This window comes from Sapajus apella, unplaced genomic scaffold (genome assembly GCF_009761245.1).
Source record: "Sapajus apella isolate SASKATOON/1434 unplaced genomic scaffold, GSC_monkey_1.0 scaffold91, whole genome shotgun sequence".
Lineage (NCBI taxonomy): Eukaryota > Metazoa > Chordata > Mammalia > Primates > Cebidae > Sapajus > Sapajus apella.
This window is the reverse complement of record NW_022437031.1, coordinates 5,261,783-5,279,802: the sequence shown is the minus strand read 5'-3', so window position 1 is coordinate 5,279,802 and position 18,020 is coordinate 5,261,783. Positions and strand designations below refer to the sequence as shown.

Genomic DNA, 18,020 nt, shown 5'->3' with positions numbered 1-18,020 from the left:
TATTGGAGACTTTTACTATGACAGCTTCTGGAGTGTTTTAGGTGTTTGGTGCTATATATAGATGCCCCTTTATTATTTATTCAATAAAAAATGAGCAGGGGAATCTGAGATAGTCACTTTTTAAAAATTTAGATTTATCATATGCCCCTACTCCTTCACACAGTTTCTCATATCCTTTTAGAATCATCTTGAATTAGTGTGATACATTTGTTAGAATTTATGAGCCAATGTGTTAAACATTTTATGGGTTTTGACAAACATATAATAACATATATCCAGCATTACCATATTGTATAGGACAGTTTCGCTGCCTTAGCAATCCCTGGGCTTTATCCCTCCCTCCTTCTACCTATACCTCTGACACCATTCCCCAGGTTGGAGTGCAGTGGCACGATCTCGGCTCACTGCAACCTCTGCCTCCCGGGTTCAAGTGATTCTCCTGCCTCGGCCTCCTGAGTAGCCGGGATTACAGGTGCATGCCATCACGCCCAGCTACTTTTTGTATTTTTGGTAGAGACAGGTTTTTACCATGTTGGTCAGGCTGGTCCCGAACTCCTGACCTTGTGATCTGCCTGCCTCAGCCTCCCAAAGTGCTGGGATTACAGGCGTGAACCACCGCTCCTGATCCCACTGATCTTTTAATGGACTCCATACTTCTGCATTTTCCAAAATGTCATATAGTTGGAATCATATGATTTGTAACCTTTTTAGATTGGCTTCTTTTAGTTAGCAATATGCATTTAAGGTTTCTTCCCATCTTTTCTTGGCTTGATAACCTTAAAGAGGGCTGAATAATATGCCATTGTCTGGTTGTACCATGGTTGGTTTATGCATTTGCTTATCGAAGGACATCTTGGATTCTTCTGAATTTTGGCAACCATTAAAGCTGCGATAAATAATTGTGTCCAGGCTTTTAGGGATATACATTTTAATGTTGTTTGAGTAAATACCAAAGAATAGAACTGCTACATCATATGGTTAGACTTTATGTAGTGTTGTAAGAAGCTGCCAAACTGTCTTCCAAATTGGCTGTAGCAGTTTTCATTTCTACCAGCAATGAATGATACTGTTGCTTCACATCCTTGTCACTCTTTGATGTTGTACCATTAAAAGTAATGGCAGAAACCACAATTACTTTTGCACTGGCCTAATATGTACATGAAACATCTTTCCATTCATTTTGACCTTTGATTTTTTTCATCAGTGTTTTGTAGTTCTCCTCTTAAAGATCTTGTCTTTCTGTGCCTGGCTTATGTAACTTAACAAAATGACTTCCAGTTCCATCCATGTTGTTACAAATTAGGGGATCTCATTTTTTTCCCTTCTTTTATTTCTGATGCTAGTTATTTGTGTATTTACTCTTTCTTACTTAATGTGGCTACAATGTTAACAATTTTATTGATTTTTTTTCAAAGAACCAGCTTTTTAGCTTTGTTGATTTTCTTTGTTGACTTTCTGTTGTTAAATATCATTGATATCTTCTTTAATGTGTCTTTTTAAAAATTTTCTGCTCAGTTTGGATGTGATTTATTCTTCTATTTTTAGTTTCCTAAGGAGGCAGCTTAGATTATTAATAATAGATCTTTCATCTATTCTAATATATGGATTTCATTCTATAAATATTTCTCTAAGCACTGCTTTTGTTGCCCACTAATATTAAATTGTGTTTTCAATTTTATTTAATTCAAAATCTCTTAACATTTCTTATTTTATATTATTTTTAGTTTTTGTAGAATTGAGGTCTTGCCATGTTATCCAGGCTAGTCTCAAACTCCAGTCTTCAAGTGATCTTCCCGCCTTGGCCTCCTAAAGTGCTGAGATTACAGGCGTGTGCCACGATGCCCAGCCTTTTGAGTCTTTGATTCAGGTTTTATTTATAAATGTACTGTTTAATCTCCAATTATTTGGGGCATTTTCAGCTTTTAAAAATTGATTTCTGGTATAATTTAATTTTGGTCTAATTGTGTATTTCATAAGATTTCTACTCTTTTAAATTTCTTCAGGTATATTTTATATCCCAGAATATGGTCTATCTTGGTGATTGTTCTGTTTGACTTTGAGATGAAAGTGTATTCTGCTGTTGTATGAAGTGTTACAAAGATGCCAATTAGATTCAGTTGGTTGATGGTGCCATTCAGGTCAACAATGTCCTTACTGATTTTCTGCTAACTGGATCTGTCCATTACTATTAGAGGAGTATTGAAGTCTCCAACTCTAATAGTCTTTCTCCTTGTAATTCTCTCAGTTTTTACTGAGAGAATGTATTTTGATACTCTAATGTTAGGCGCATTCACATTAAGTATTGTTATGTCGGGTGGGGAGGGAGGGGAGGGTGGGGAGGGATAACATGGGGAGAAATGCCAGATATAGTATGCACCTAAAGTTAAATAAATAAAAACTTAAAAAAAAAAGAAATGTCAACTTAGAGTCTTGCCCTCTTTATTATTATATTATGATTTAATATCGTAATATTTTTCCTTGGTAGTTTTCTTTGTTCTGAAGTGTGCTTTTTATGAAATTAACGTAGCTACTCCAGTATCCTTTTGATTAATGTTAGCATAATATATCTTTCTTTATATGTTTACTTTTAATCTATCTTTGTTTTCTTTGTATTTTAATTTTTATTTCAATAGGTTTAGGGGTATAAGAGGTTTTTGGTTACATGGATTAATTGTATAGTGGTGAAGTCTGGGCTTTTAGTGTACCTGTGTCACCTGAATAGTGTGCATTATACCCAATAATAGGTCATTTTTTACCCTTCAGCCCCTTCTCACTACCCCTTTTCTGAATCTCCAGTACCCATTATACCACTCTGCATGCCTCTGCATACTCAAAGCTTAGCTCCCACTTATAAATGAGAATTGAGGTATTTGGTTATCCATTCCTGAGTTAGTTCACTTGGAGTAATGGCCTCCAGTTCCAATTCCTGTAAAAGACATTATTTTGTTCTTTTTCATGGCTGAGGAGTATTCCTGTGTGTGTCTGTGTGTGTGTGTGCATGTGTTCGTGTACAGACACACACACACACACACATATACCCACTATATTTTCTTTATCCACTCATCAGTTGATGGACACTTAGATTGATTTCCTATTTTTGCAATTGTAAATTGTTCCAAGATAAACATAGGAGTGCAAGTGTCTTTTTTGATGTAATGACTTTTTTTCCTTTAGGTAGATGCTCAGTAGTGGAATTTTGGATCAAATAGCATTTCTACTTTCAGTAATTTGAGAGATCTCCATACTGCTTTCCATAGAGACTGTATGAATTTACATTCCCACTAAAAGTGAATAAGCATTCCCTTTTCACCACATCTCCATATTTTGTTTTTTGACTTTTTAATAATGGCCTTTCTGAGTGGAGTAAGGTGGTATCTCATTGTGGTTTTAATTTCTGTTTTCCTGATGATCAGTGATGTCGAGCATTTTTTCATGTTTATTGGTCATTTGTATATCTTCTTTTGAAAAATGTCTGTTCATGTCATCTGCCCACTTTTAAACAGGATTGTTTGTGTTTTTTTCTTGCTGATTTGTTGGAGTTCCTTGAAGATTCTAGACACTAGTCCTTTGTCAGCTGTATAGTTTGTGAATATTATATCCCATTCTGTAGGTTGCATATTTACTCTGTTGATTATTTCTCTTGTTGTGCAGAAAGATTTTAGTTTAATTAAGTTTCATTTATTTTTGTTTCTGTTGCATTTGCATTAGGTGTCTTAGTAATATATATTCTTTTAACTAGGCCATTGCCTAGAAGCATTTTTTCTAGGTTTTCTTCTAGAAGTTTTATGGTTTCAGGTTTAACATTTTGTATATCTTATTTAAAATATCTTTTAGTTAACATAGTTGGCTCTTAATTTTTGTGTACTCTGACAATCTATCTTTTAATTTTTTAGACCATTGTCATTTAAAATGGTCATTGATAATGGTGTATTAGTATCTACTATATTGTTTACCATCTTCTACTTATTGTTTTTCTTCTTATTTTTGTCTTTCAGTCTTCTTCTGCTTTCTCTTTTTTTAAGAGAACATTTTATATGATTTCATTTTCTGTCTTCTCTTACCATATCAATTATACTTCTTTTTTGTTTTTTCGTGATTGTCTTACAACTTGCAATATGCATTTATGGTTAGTTTACATCCACTTTTCCCATTCCAGTAAGATAGTTATGGGTTGCACAGGATCAACAGACTATTTCCAATTTCTCCCTTTAGTCCCTTATAATGGTGCTATCATTCTTTTTACTTATTTGTAAGATATAATCACCAAATGTATCATTACAATTATTATTATAGATAAATTCTTATCTGCTAGATCTATTAGCAATTTGAAAAATAAAAAAAATTTATCTTTATTTTTTTCTTTTCTGGTGCTTTTTTTTTTTTTTCTTTATTTGGGTCTATATTTCTGACATGTCATTTTTTTTCTACTGGAGAATATCTCTTAACCTTTCTTGCAAGACAAGTTTTGTGGTGACAAAGTGCTTCAATTTGTGTTTGTTTGAGGAGGTCTTTATTTTACCATCGCTTTTGAAGGACAATTTCACAGTATACATATTTCTAATTTGTTGTCTTTTTTTCTTTCAACACCTTCAAGCATTTTATGGCACTCTCTTCTTTTTGCATGGTTTAAGAGAAGTCTGGTATAACTCTTTATCCTTGCTCCTCTATGTGGTAAGTTATTTGTTTGTTTTTCTCTCTAGCTTCTTTCAAGATTTTCTCTTGTGTTCCATTTTCTGCAGCTTTGAATATCATATACCTACATGGAGATTGTTTGGTATTTATCTTGATTGGTATTTATTGTATTATTGTATCCGTTGGTATTTATCCTGAGCTTCTTGGATGTGGGGTTTGATATCCATCTTTTATTTTGGAAAATTACCAGTCATTATTTCTTGAAGTATTTCTTCTGTTTCTATCTCTTTCTTCACCTATTGGTACTCTGGATATGTGTATATTCACATCTTTTTAAATTGTCTACCAGTTCCTGAATATTCTCCTCCCTGTTTTTCATTCTTGTTTTCTCTTTGCATTTCAGTTTCCCACATTTTTGTTGATATGTATTTAAGCTTACTGGTTCTTTCCTCAGTCTTGTTCAATCTGCTGGTGAACGCTTTAAAAGTAGTCTTCATTTCTGCTACAGTGTTTTTGATTTCTAGTCTTTCTTGTGTATTTTCTCTTGCAGTTTTCATCAGCCTGCTACTGTTACCCATCTGTTCTTATGTGCTGTCCACTTTTTATATTAGAGCCCTAATCATATTAATTACAATTACTTTAAATTTAGGCTTATATTTCTTTTTTGTTTGTTTCTGAGATGGAGTCTCACTCTGTTGCCCAGGCTGGAGTGCAGTGGCATGATCTCGGCTCACTGCAGTCTCCACCTCCCAGGTTCAAGTAAGTCTTGTTCCTCAGCCTCCTGAGTAGCTGGGACTACAGGAATGCACCAGCACGCTTGGCTAGTTTTTGTATTTTTAGCAGAGACGGGATTTCTCCATGTTGGCTAAGTTGGTCTCAAACTCCGGACCTCAGACGATGTGCCTGCCTCGTCCTCCCAAAGTACTGTGATTACAGAAGTGAGCTATTGCACCTGGTCTCCAGTCTTATATTACTACAATCTTTGCCTTATCTGCCTTTGATTCTGACGCTCCTTTTTTCTCTTCGGACTGTGTTTATTGCCTTTTCATATGCATTATAATTCCTTGTTGAAAGCCAGCGATTGATGTTCAGATAAAAGGAACTGAGCCAAACAGGTCTTTAATGTGAGGTTTTGTGTTGATCTGGCTGTGCTTGGTTAGCTGTAGCTGTCATTGTCTGACTCTAAGATTTTCCCTGGCATCATTATTTATGTGCTCAGATTTTCTCATTTCTTGTTAAATAAGGCTTGAGACTTGCAGTTCTTTCTATTGTCATCCTCTCAGTGTTGGCCATAGTAGCATACTTCTGCTTTTGGGCTTCTGCCCTTGTTAATTTCTTATTCTCTGTATTCATGTCTCTGTAGTTTTTGAAGGAGCAAATTTTCCTCTGACTTGAATTCTCTGTTGGATATAAGAAAATGTATTGATTTTATAGTTGTTCAGCTTTTTTTCTTTTTGTTGGAGTGGGTGTAATGACTTTAGGGTTTTTACGTGTTAGACCAGAAACTGGAATCTTGGATCAGTCACTTTTTTATCTCTTGGCTTTAGGTTGTTTATCTCTAAAATAAAGGGCAACATCACTAGTTGGTGGCTAAATGCTCATCTAGCTCCAGCATTCTGTTCAGTCCTTAAGCACCGACTTTCATGAATGAATATCCCAATATGTAATGTTTGTTTTCCTTCTTCTACAGGCAGACCTACAGGTGGACAAGGAGAGGCACAATTTTTTTGAGTCTTCTCTTGATTATGTTTATCAAATTCAGGAAGTTCAGGAGTCCAAGAAGTTCAATATTGTGGAGCCTGTAAGTTTTCTCTGTTGATGAATGGTCTAAAAATATTTATCAATTGCCTGGTAAATGTAAGAACTTTGATCATAAAAACAGAATCTCAAAGAATGTGAAGGATAATCAGTGTTTAATAATGAAATGTCCAGAATATAGTTACACTAACTTATGTTTATTTTGTTCTTTAACTAGTATACTTTTTTTCTCTCTCTCCCTCCCCCACAACCCTTTTCTCTCTTTTTCTATGGCTATTTTCTTTCCCATTCCTTTTTTCTCTCTCCTTCCCCTTCTCCCTCCCAGAATTTTTCTGCCACTCTTCCTATTACTTTGTTTTCCTCCCTTCCTTCTTCTTGTGCTTTCAGAAGCTTCTGAAAGTCTCTCTCATATACCAGGTACTGTGCTAGGGACTCATGTCCCTTGCAGTCAATGACTTCTCATTCTACTATTTTTACTTTTGTCTTGTGTAGTTTTTTTTTTTTTTTTCCATTTCATGTAGTTTTTTTCATTCCATTTACTTCTGTCTTGTATAATTTTTTCCATTTCCATTTGTTTGTTTGAGACAGGGTCTCTTTGTCACCCAAGCTGGAGTGCAGTGGTGCTATCTTGGCTTACTACAACCTCTGCCTTGTGAGCTAAAGTGATCCTCCCACCTCAACTTCCTGAGTAGCTGGGACTACAGGTGCATGCCACTATATCTGGCTAATTTTTTGTATTTTTTTTTTTTTTTTTTGTAGACAAAGGTTTCACCTGTTGCCCAGTCTGGTCTTCAACTTTCGGGCTCAAGTGATCTGCCTACTTTGGCTTCCCAAAGGGCTGGGATTACAGGCATGAGCTACCGCACCCAGCCCATGTGTTTGATTTTTAATGGGGTTGAATATTTACAAAAATATATATTGCATATCATTTATTTGTCTTTTTCTGCAATCCTGTGAAACATTTATAATTTTACAGTTGGTTTAGACTCTTGATCTTTTAGCATGATGACAGTCTTCATTAAAGTAAGGTAGAAAAAATCTTACTTTATTCATTTATCTGTTTACTTCATTCATTCAAGAAATATTTATTAAGTACCTATTGTTTATGGTTGCTGAGGCTATATGGAGAAAAGATGCAGTTTATTCTCATAGTGTTCAAATGATGAATGTCTTTGTATGAGATCTGGGCAAGCTCTGGACTAATACAATTTTTTTTTTTTTTTTTTTTTTGAGACAGAGTTTCACTCTTGTTGCCCAGGCTGGAGTGCAATGGCGTGATCTTGGCTCACCGCAACCTCTGCCTTCCGGGTTCAAGTGATTCTCCTGCCTCAACCTCCTGAGTAGCTGGGATTACAGGCACCCGCCACCCATGCCCAGCTAATTTTGTATTTTTAGTAGAGACGGGGTTTCTCCATGTTGGTCAGATTGGTCTAGAACTCCCAACCTCAGGTGATCTGCTTGCCTCGGCCTCCCAAAGTGCTGGGACTACAGGCGTGAGCCATCGTGCATGGCATAAATTTGTTAATAGTTCTTATTTTCTGAAGCTGAGTCAAGGGTAAATGTTTAACCTGATATGAAAACAGTTGTGTATATTGTGTGTTTGACTGCATTTAACGCTATATTAGGTAAACACCATGGAGTTGTTTGTTTTTTTGATGGAGTCTCACTCTGTCACCCAGGCTGGAGTGCAGTGGTACGATCTCGGCTCACTGCAACCTCTGCTTCCTGGGTTCAAGTGATTCTCCTGCCTCAGCCTCCTGAGTAGCTGGAATTACAGGTGTATGCCATCATGCCCAGCTAATTTTTATGTTTTTAGTAGAGACTGGGTTTCATCATGTTGGTCAGGCTGGTCTCAAATTCCTAACCTTGTGATCCACCTGCCTCGGTGTCCCAAAGTTCTGGGATTACAGGTGTGAGCCACTGCACCTGGCTACACCGTGGAGTTTTTTTGTGAGTTCATGTTTCTTTTGTTTAGTTTATTAGAATATGCCAGAGATAAATTTATTTTTACATGTTTTCCCTAGGTCTTGGCCTTTCTTCATAGTCTGTTCATTTCTAACAGCCTGACTGTGGAGCTCACACAGGATTTCCTCCCATACAAACAGCAGCTCCAGCTCAGTTTGCAGAATGTGAGTTTGCATGTAGATTTTTCTCACCAGTCTTTCCATTCCAATCGAATTTCAGCCCCAGTGACTTTGATTTTGGAATTCTAGATGCATCCTAGCCAATTTGTCAGGATATACTGGTGTGGATCACAAATATTTAGTGGGTTAGACTGTTCTTGCTTTTCTGCTTTCATCTCTTTCCTGTTTTTGAGGCTGACCGCAGTTCAAACCCACCCTTCCACACACCAACACCTTTATCTATCCAATATTTATTAAGTATTGCTAATTTGCTGAATCTCTCTTAGATCAGGACCCAGCTATAGGCTTATTTGAGCCCAGGCCTTGAGTACTTTTCTGCTCAGTCGAAGCACTCTCACTGTGAACTTTGTTACCACAAACACTCATTTTATCTTCTCTTTCTTTTCTCAGTACTTATTAGTAGAGTCACGTAAATTATTTTTAAAGGTTTTCTCTACCTTCTTGGTCGTGCTGGTTCTTACAGATGGGCATATAGGCACAGTGTCCCCATCCTTTTCACATGTATTCCTTTACATGTTCCTTTATTCAACCCACATGAAACAAATGTTTATGGAAAAAATGAACATAAGCTCTGTGTCAGGCATTGTGGAAGGCACTGGACATACCATGAAGATGCATGCAAGCTTTTTTGTCTTAAAGGAATATACAGTAGTTCCTTGTAGGAGACAGAAATAAACAGAGATAAATCATAATCCATTATGATAAGTGCTATGGTAGAATCAAGGCCAAAGTGTTTTTAAAAATTTCAGAGCATTTGGCTGTCTGGTAGAGTCAGAGAAGGCATCACTGAGTTGGTGACTTTAGAATGGGTGTTAAATTGAATGAAATTTATAGATGTAGTTTTAGATGAAAAATGCTGGTACATTACAGTAAAAGTAAACTGCCCTTCATTGTTTAGGAGGATTAGAATTTACAGTTGTTATTATTTTTTCTTTCTATATACCCTCCATGCAGAAAGGAACTAGGGGCTCTCACATTCTCCAGAACTTAGCAGCATGATTCTCCAGAACTTAGCATTCTCCAGAATGTGAGAGCCCCTATCTTTTCCTGATTTACAACATCTTCCTACAACCAAGTTAATCCCTTGAATCTTCCTCCATATATTATTTGCTGTATACAAATATAACAACAAACCTTTGATTGTATACATATGAGTGACTTATTTACAGGATAATGATAGCATGGGTCAACTAGATGGGCAGCACAGATCACCTTTCTCACTAACATCATGTCATAATTTTAAGACTGAGTACATACTATAAACTTATCTGTAGTGATTTTCATACTCACATTTCAACACATGTCTTGCCATTGTGTTTTAGTTGTGTAGATTTAAATAGATTTATTCTCATCATTAGGCCTTGGTATTTGTGAGTATGAAAACACAACTTCTGTTGGCCTGTCTCCCAGGAGAGCAAACCCTCATATATTTTATCCTCTTGGCCAGAATTTCATTCAATATCAACTAAGCTGTGACTTTGAGACACAACTTAGAAGTTGCTATAAGAATGCTACCTTTGGGAATCTTATCTGCCATCTCCCTTGTTGTAAAGCAGGGAGTCATGTTCAGAATTCTCAGATTTCTTATTTATTAGAGACTTATGTGATTCCTATTAGTAAGAAAGTCTCCAAGTTGTTATTTTATGAGTGTATTGCTCATTATATTCCTGTTTCCTATGCAGTCTTTAGTACCATTAGACTCTATAAACTTGTTTTCTATTCACTATGCCATTCACCATTTCTTTTTTTTTTCCTTGTGGTTACACATGCTGTAAGCAGGGAAAACTCTGTACTGAGTCTCTGACCAAGAAACAGTTTTTCATGATGATGATGATAATGATTTTCATGATGATGTCTTGACAGACAAGAAATCATTTCTCCAGTACCCGGGAAGAGATGGAAGAACTTAAGAAAAGGATGAAGGAAGCTCCCCAGACATGCAAACTTCCAGGACAGCCCACTATTGAAGGCTATCTCTATACACAAGAGAAATGTGTGTGGGGATATAGGGGTATCCATTGGGTTTCAATAAGCCAGGAACTACTGCCACTTGTCAGCTCTGAATTATGGGCACTGTTATTGTTCATAGACTCCTGATAGCTACAATTCCATTGGAGCGCAGACAGGGAATACTGAAAAGGAAAAAGGAGAAACTGAAAGGAAGTTAAAGATTTGCCTTACAGAGACTCTGTAATGATAAGACCTAAGGTTTTCTCTGAGATTATTTGTTTTTTAATCCTTCTGATTATGCTTTTGGGAAAAAGGGAGGTAGAGGAAAGGAAGTAGAAAAATAATATTTCTTATACCTATTATGTACCAGACATGGTACTAAGTTCATTAAAGACACTGCCTCATTTAATCTTTGCATCCAATTTATGCCCATACACATGAGGCCACTAAGGACCAGAGAGGTTACCATTTGAAAGCCACCCAACTAACAAGCATCAGAACTAAAATTAAATTTAGGTCTGTGAAATGTCAAAACCCATGATCCTACTGTAGTACTCTATATCTTCATCTGCATTAGAGTCACGTGTTTGCTCTTTTTAAAGACAGGATCTCACTCTTGTTACCCAGGTTGGAGTGCAATGGCACCATCATAGCTCACTACAACCTCATATTCCCAGGCTCAAGCAATCCTCCCACCTCAGCCTCCTGAGTGGCTGTGACTAAAGGCACCTGCCACTGCGCTCAGCAAATTTTTGAATTTTTTGTAGAGACAGGGTCTCACTATGTTGCCCAGGCTCATGGATACTCTTATAGCACATAGTGAACATCATGATTCCAGTGGGAAAGACAATATTTGTTTATCATTGGTGACTAAGGAAGATGGGTTAACTTGTTCAGTCACTGAATGTTGCAGAGCATTCGATCATTCCCAGTTCCACAGTAATATTATCCACACCTGTATGTACAATTTGATTTTATTTGTCCTTTGAACTATGACCCAATATTCCCTAAATGCTTTATTTGGTTTTGCTCAGAGTTATTATATCTGGAGAGTAGACAGAAGACACATATCCAGAGGCTACCAGTGACAAAACTCACTGTCCTTCACAAAGCGTGGTACTTCAGTAGTGAAATTATCACACTTTTCTTTCCATAAAGCAATTTACTTCTAATGATTTTCAAAGATGTGTTCTCCCACTTGTCAGGTTCATCTCTTCAAATGTACATCATAAAATTTCTCAATTTCAGTGCTGTTGACATTTCAGGCTGGATAATTCTTAGTTCTGGAAAGTGGTCTTGTGTATTGTAGTATATTTAACAACATCCCTGGCCTTTCCTCACTTTGTGCTCATAGTAATAAGGTTTGACAATCTAAAATGTCTCTAAATGTTGCCAGATATCCCCTGGGAGGCCAAATTGCCCCTAGTTAAGAACCACTTCTGTGTGCTGTGTGATCCTTCTGTGCTTCAGTATTCTGATTTGTCATATGGGTATGACATTGCTACTCAATTGAATGTATGCTTAATGAGCACTGTTTCGGCCACATACTGTGCAATGCATTGGGGACACCCTCAAAAAAATGAATCAACCTGATTTTTGTCACCAAGAAATGTAAAGTGATAGGAGAGATAGACAGGTATATCAATAATTATAATGAAATATGGTGACCACAATATTTGTGGCATATATCTAAAGACTTCACCAAGAAAGTGATATTTGAACTAGAATGTGAATGATGAGTGGGAGTTTGATAGGTAAAGAAAAGGAAGAATGGCCAGGTACAGTGGCTCACACCTGTAATCCCAGCACTTCGGGAGGCTGAGGCAGGCAGATCACCTGAGGTCAGGAGTTTGAGACCAGCCTGGTCAACATGGTGAAACTCCATCGCTACTAAAAATAAAAAATTAGCTAAGTGTGTTGGTGCATGCCTGTAATCCCAGCTACTTGAGAGTCTGAGGCAGGAGAATCACTTAAACACGGGAGATGGAGATTTCAATGAGCCGAGATTGCGCCATTGCACTCCGGCCTGGGTGACAGAGTAAGACTCTGTCTCAAAAATAAATGAATAAAAAATAAATACATAAACAAATGAGAAAGAAAAGAAAAGGAGGAAGGGAATTCCAGATATATACCACTGCATGAGTAAAGGCAGGGTTGTGGATGGACATAGTTGATTTGTAGGGCCCTCGTTGGCCATGAATAGTCCCGCTTTACCCCTGTTGTCCTCATGTAATTATTAATAATACCACCTCATTCAGTCTTAAGTCTGGGATTTGGACTAGAAATTATATGGCTACCTATTTATGTGGAAACTAAAGGTAATTCATTGAGACAGGAACACAGAGGTGGGGTGTCAAAAGAAAGCTGGAAAGGTAAGTTTTGATCGTGTTATCAAGGGTATTGTAGGCAGGCTAAGGAGTGTGGAGATAGTGGGAAAGCCATGGGTGGTTTTTAATAAGGGGAATGACAAAAATAGAGATATATTTTTAAAATAATCTAGCAAAAGAGTGGAGAATGAATTGGAATGGAGTGATCAGAAATTGGGACAATAGGGAAATCAGAGAGAATGCCAATGAAATGATTAATTGGTGAGTTAGTAAGTTTTTGTTTTTTAAAAATATGTCTCATTAAAAAATGAAAAAAATAAGACAGTGATAGGGTTCTTAACTAATTCAGCATTAAAAGGAATGGAGATGAGGGGACAGCTAAAGGAGAGATGTGTCGAGTTTTGTACTGCTTAGAAGGGGCATGACCCAATGACCAGTCACATGGAACAGGTACAGAGACAGTGAAGTAAATGACAATATTCTCCAGATTCTGGGATATATGGTGATACCATTTATAGGGAACATGGCAGTTAGAGTAGGTTTTAAGCAAGCCAGAAGCAGATGTGGGAAGCAGTTGGTGAAGGTTAGGATCTCCCCGTGTACAGTAGGTAGGTGGCTATGAAAGGAGGGTGGTCAGGGCAAGGGAAGAGCTGGATCTGAAGTTTGACTCTGAAGAGCAATGTGTAAATAGCCTCAATTTTACAGATCGACTGCCTATACAGTTAAAACAGTTATTGTGTGCTCACTTTTACTTGTCCTTGTAGGGGCTTTAGGAATATCCTGGGTGAAATACTATTGCCAGTATGAGAAAGAGACCAAAACACTCACCATGACGCCTATGGAGCAGAAGCCAGGTGCTAAGCAGGTCAGTTCTTGTTTGTGCCACATTTTTGGAAATGGATCTGTGACTGGTTCTGAGAAAAGAATATGTGTTGACTTAGTATCAAATCATCAAGTTCATCACTGTCATGGGAAGCCATGACTTTATATGTACACCTTGGCCTAAGTTTGAGTCTGATAGCACTGAGTTGAGTGAAAAGTCTTTCTGTTAATTAGAGAGCAAGCCTTTTGAGAGTTCCTGTATTCTTTCAAACCAGTTATTTTTACAAGTGCCAGTCACACTGTACAGTCAACTATGTAAAAATATGGATGAATTACTTTTAAGAATGCTCTACTCTTAGATTCTTTAAAATGCAAGTTTTAAAAATATTAATTGAATTCCAAAATTCCTTTTTTTTACAGGAGTGTGTTTGTGGCCTACAGTTGGAATAACCTATAGTCACATTCTATGTACTACTCAAGTATCTTTAACCAGTTATTCACTCTTCTGCCCTCCAAAGCTTCTCTCACTCCTGAAAATGACAAGATAAATTTAACACACTGAAAAAATAATTTACTCACCTGGAAGAACCTGATCTTTTACACACACACACACACACACACACACACACACACACGAGTTTCTTAAGCTAAAAACTGATCTTTAGGCAGATTGTTTATATTCTTAAAGTAGCTCTATGTGTCTCTTTCCCCTTTAACTGGCTCTCAGACAGGGTCTTAGTGCATGATTTTTAAGCATTTTCACCCTACAAATTGTTTGTTGGAAGCGCTTTAAGGGTTACTTGTTAGCATTGAAATAGTACATGAAGACCCAATTTAGGTAGGGAGGAATTTGGAGAAAAATTGGGACAGTTTCTCTCCCTTGCTGGTCCTTTCCATGGAAGATCTCTCTTGTATGGCTTGTTCATATGAAATTAGAGAGGACGGAAACTTGTTTGCAGCCTGTTGAAATTTTTTTTGGAGTGGGGTGGTTTTAACCACAAGATTTGCCTCCCTGCTTTAATGTGCTTTGATAGGATAGAATTGTAGAAGATGTTGTATCAAACAGAGTTTCTGGAATCCTTGGCTATGCTTCATTATTATTATTATTATTGAGACAGAGCTTCACTGTTGTCACCCAGGCTGGAGTGCAATAGCACGATCTCGGCTCACAGCAACCTCCACCTCCTAGGTTCAAGTAATTCTCCTGCCTCAGCCTCTTGAGTACCTGGGATTACAGGTGTGCACTACCACACCCAGCTAATTTTTGTATTTTTAGTAAAAATGAGGTTTTATCATGTTGGCTAGGCTGGTCTCGAACTGCTGAACTTAAATTACTTACCCACCTCAGCCTCCCAAATTGCTGGGATTACAGGTGTGAGCCACCACGCCCGGCCGGCTGTGTTTTTTATCATGGGCCAGTTACTCATTGAAAACCCTCCTTAGTTTTCAGTCTGCCAATTGCCAAAGCACCTTTCAGTGTGATTCCAATAAATTCATCCTCGTTTTAGCACGGATTTGTTCCAAGTCAGTCGGAACTTAGCTAATCAATCTGACTAGGAAGTGCTTATAAGCAACACTGGCCTGCAGTCTCTTTCTTTTATTTTTCTATATATATTACTTTTCAAATACCAGAGAGGAAACCTTCTTTGGTAGACAATAATTTCCTTTAGTTACTTACTCTGAGGCTGTTCAGAGGTGCTTATTTCAAAGCCCAAGACAGAGTCAGCAGATGCCACTTTCATATCCTCCTGACAGATGCCAGCAAGCCCTCCTTTTAGTTTTTCTTTCCCTCTTCTCTTTTCATTGAGTAGCTGCATGCAAAACTGCAATGGTGGTGGCCTGAGCATTTTTAATGTGGTATTCTTTATGGAATGGAAAGAAGAACTTAGTTACTCACTTGCAGAGGGAGGTGGTGGGAGTTACTTGGATTTCCCCAAATTGGAGTTGGAAGTAACTTCTTCCTGTCAGTTCTGTTCCACTTCCTAATACTAGTTTGTATTTTACAATTGTAAATTTTACGAATAAATGACACCATAATAACACTACAAAAGCCACCTTTTCTTGAATACCTGCTGTGTGCCAGACACTGAGCTAGACCCTTCTGTCATATTCATGCTCCTCATTTGCCCTCCTAGCAGCTGTGTGAAGTCAGTGTCCCCAATTTGTGTAGGAAGTGAGACCAATTTGAAGATGCAGGAATTGGCCATCTTTCTGACTATGGCACTTAGTATAGTATTGGTCCCACTGCTTTAGCCTGTCAGCTCTCATCTTGTTGTCATGTTCAATTTTCTGGTCAACTTCTCAAATGATAATTTATTGGATCTTCATACCTTCTTTGTTAGGAATTTGTGGTCAGAAGGAGTACATTTTGAATCCGCAGACCTATGTTTAAATTTGCTCTGTGGTCTTGTAGCTTTTTGACCTTGAGTAAATTCCCTAATGTTGCTCAGTCTTAGTTTCCTCATCAGAAAAGTGGTAAGGATGATAAAGTAGTTCACAAACATTTATTGAGTACTAAGTATTTGCAGGGTACTGGAGGTATAAAGATGAATACAACACTGTTCATGTCTTTGAAGACTTCCTAGTCAAGTGGTGAAATTAAACATAAAAACAGGAAATTTTACTATTATGTGCAAAGCACAGAGTGGGCAGTGTGTTCGTTTGAAGAAGGATTTTTGAGGAAGTGAAAGCTGAACTGCAGTTTGTGGAATAAATAAGAATTTAGTCAGGCAAAGAAGATAGACAAGGCCATTTTGGGTGGAGGGATTAATATATGCAAAGTCATGGAATCATGAAATAGCATGACATGTACGTGAAATAAGAGTACTTTTGCATTGTAGGAGCATTAAACAGGTGGGCAGCTGCTGGAGATGAGACTGGAGTGATGGGCAGGGCCTAGTTTCCTGAGCTGCAATGGCATTGACGCTGAGGGCATTGAGAATTTAAAGAGATAGAGTGAGTCCATGACTTTGCTCATAACTCTCGTTTTGAAAGACTAACATATGACATCCGAAGTTTTGGGATAGGAAGGCATATTGAAAGATTAATTTAGAGTTGAGTTGTTATAGTCAGGAGCAGGGAAAGATTGGCCTGCAGGTGGTTGAGTGTGCTGATGAGCAAGAAGTATTGGGTAATAAGCCACATGGGCCAGTTTGTATGTCATAGTATGTAGGCACTTGGGCAGTGTTTCCTAACTTAAGATAGCACAGTGGGTTGTGTTATTCCCATTTAATAGATTACAAAGCTAAGACTTAGGTAATATGATTTTTTTTTTTTTTTTGAGATGGAGTCTTACTTTGTCACCCAGGCTGGAGTACAGTAGCTTGACCTCGGCTCACTGCAACCTCTGCCTCCTGGGTTCAAGCATTTCTCCTGCCTCAGCCTCCTGAGTAGTTGGGATTACAGGGTTTCCCATCTCTGTGCCCAGCTAATTTTTGTATTTTTAGTAGAGACAGGGTTTTGCCATGTTGTCCAGCCTGGTCTCCAACTCCTGATCTCAGATGATCCACCTGCCTTGACCTCCCAAAGTGCTGGGATTACAGGTGTGACCCACCACACTTTGGCCAGGGTCACATAACTGGTAAATGGCATAATTGAGACAAGACCCTAGGTCTTAAGCTTTCTAGTGTATTGCTATTTCCACTTTACCAACTTGGATGAAGTGTCACTTCTCTATAATGGTTGTTAATAAGAAAAGTGACTTAAAAATATCTAGTATAGGCCAGGCATGGTGGCTCACATCTGTAATCTCAGCACTTGGGAAGTCTGAGGTGGGCAGATCAAGAGGTCAAAAGTTCGAGACCAGCCTGACCAACATGGTAAAACCCCGTCTCTACTAAAAATACAAAAAAATTAGCCAGACATTGTGGCAGGCACCTGTAATCCCAGCTCCTCAGGAGGCTGAGGCAGGAGAATCGCTTGAACCCGGGAAGTGGAGGCTGCAGTGAGCCGAAATCGCACCACTGCACTCCAGCCTGGGCAACAGAGCAAGGCTCCATCTAAAAACAAAACAAAACAAAACAAAACAAAACAAAACAAAACAAAACAAAACAAGACAGCACAAACAAACAAAAGCCTAGCATAATATATGACACATAGCAGGTGATAAATGTTACTTCTGTTTCCTGTATCACATGGTCTGTGTTGAGATAAGAGAGAGAATCTGGACAATGTGAGACTGCAGAATTTTAGTCTGTGGACACAATGGGTTTCAATTCCCTTAATTACCTACAAGACTAAATTGGGCCCCACTGTCCTTGCTGCACATATGAAATATCAAATGCCACCATGACTAATACACACATTTACTATTTCCTCTACTTTTGCCCTACCTTTGGACTATTACATTTGTGATTTCTGTCGTTCTCAAGAGTCTGGAGTTGGGGGA

At 37.9% G+C, this 18,020-nt stretch overlaps 1 protein-coding gene across 4 annotated transcripts in view; it reads left to right on the top strand.

The window, feature by feature from the left end:
* Window positions 1-18,020, top strand: part of OPHN1 (oligophrenin 1) — a 386,576-nt gene that overhangs the window by 202,949 nt on the left and 165,607 nt on the right. For 2 of the 4 annotated variants that reach the window (XM_032255828.1, XM_032255829.1), the window contains 4 exons: window positions 6,323-6,433; window positions 8,415-8,519; window positions 10,398-10,527; window positions 13,576-13,676. In XM_032255828.1, coding sequence (XP_032111719.1) covers window positions 6,323-6,433; window positions 8,415-8,519; window positions 10,398-10,527; window positions 13,576-13,676 — 447 coding nt within the window. The remainder of the gene's footprint in view (window positions 1-6,322; window positions 6,434-8,414; window positions 8,520-10,397; window positions 10,528-13,575; window positions 13,677-18,020) is intronic. The other 2 variants (XM_032255830.1, XM_032255831.1) reach the window with 2 other exon arrangements.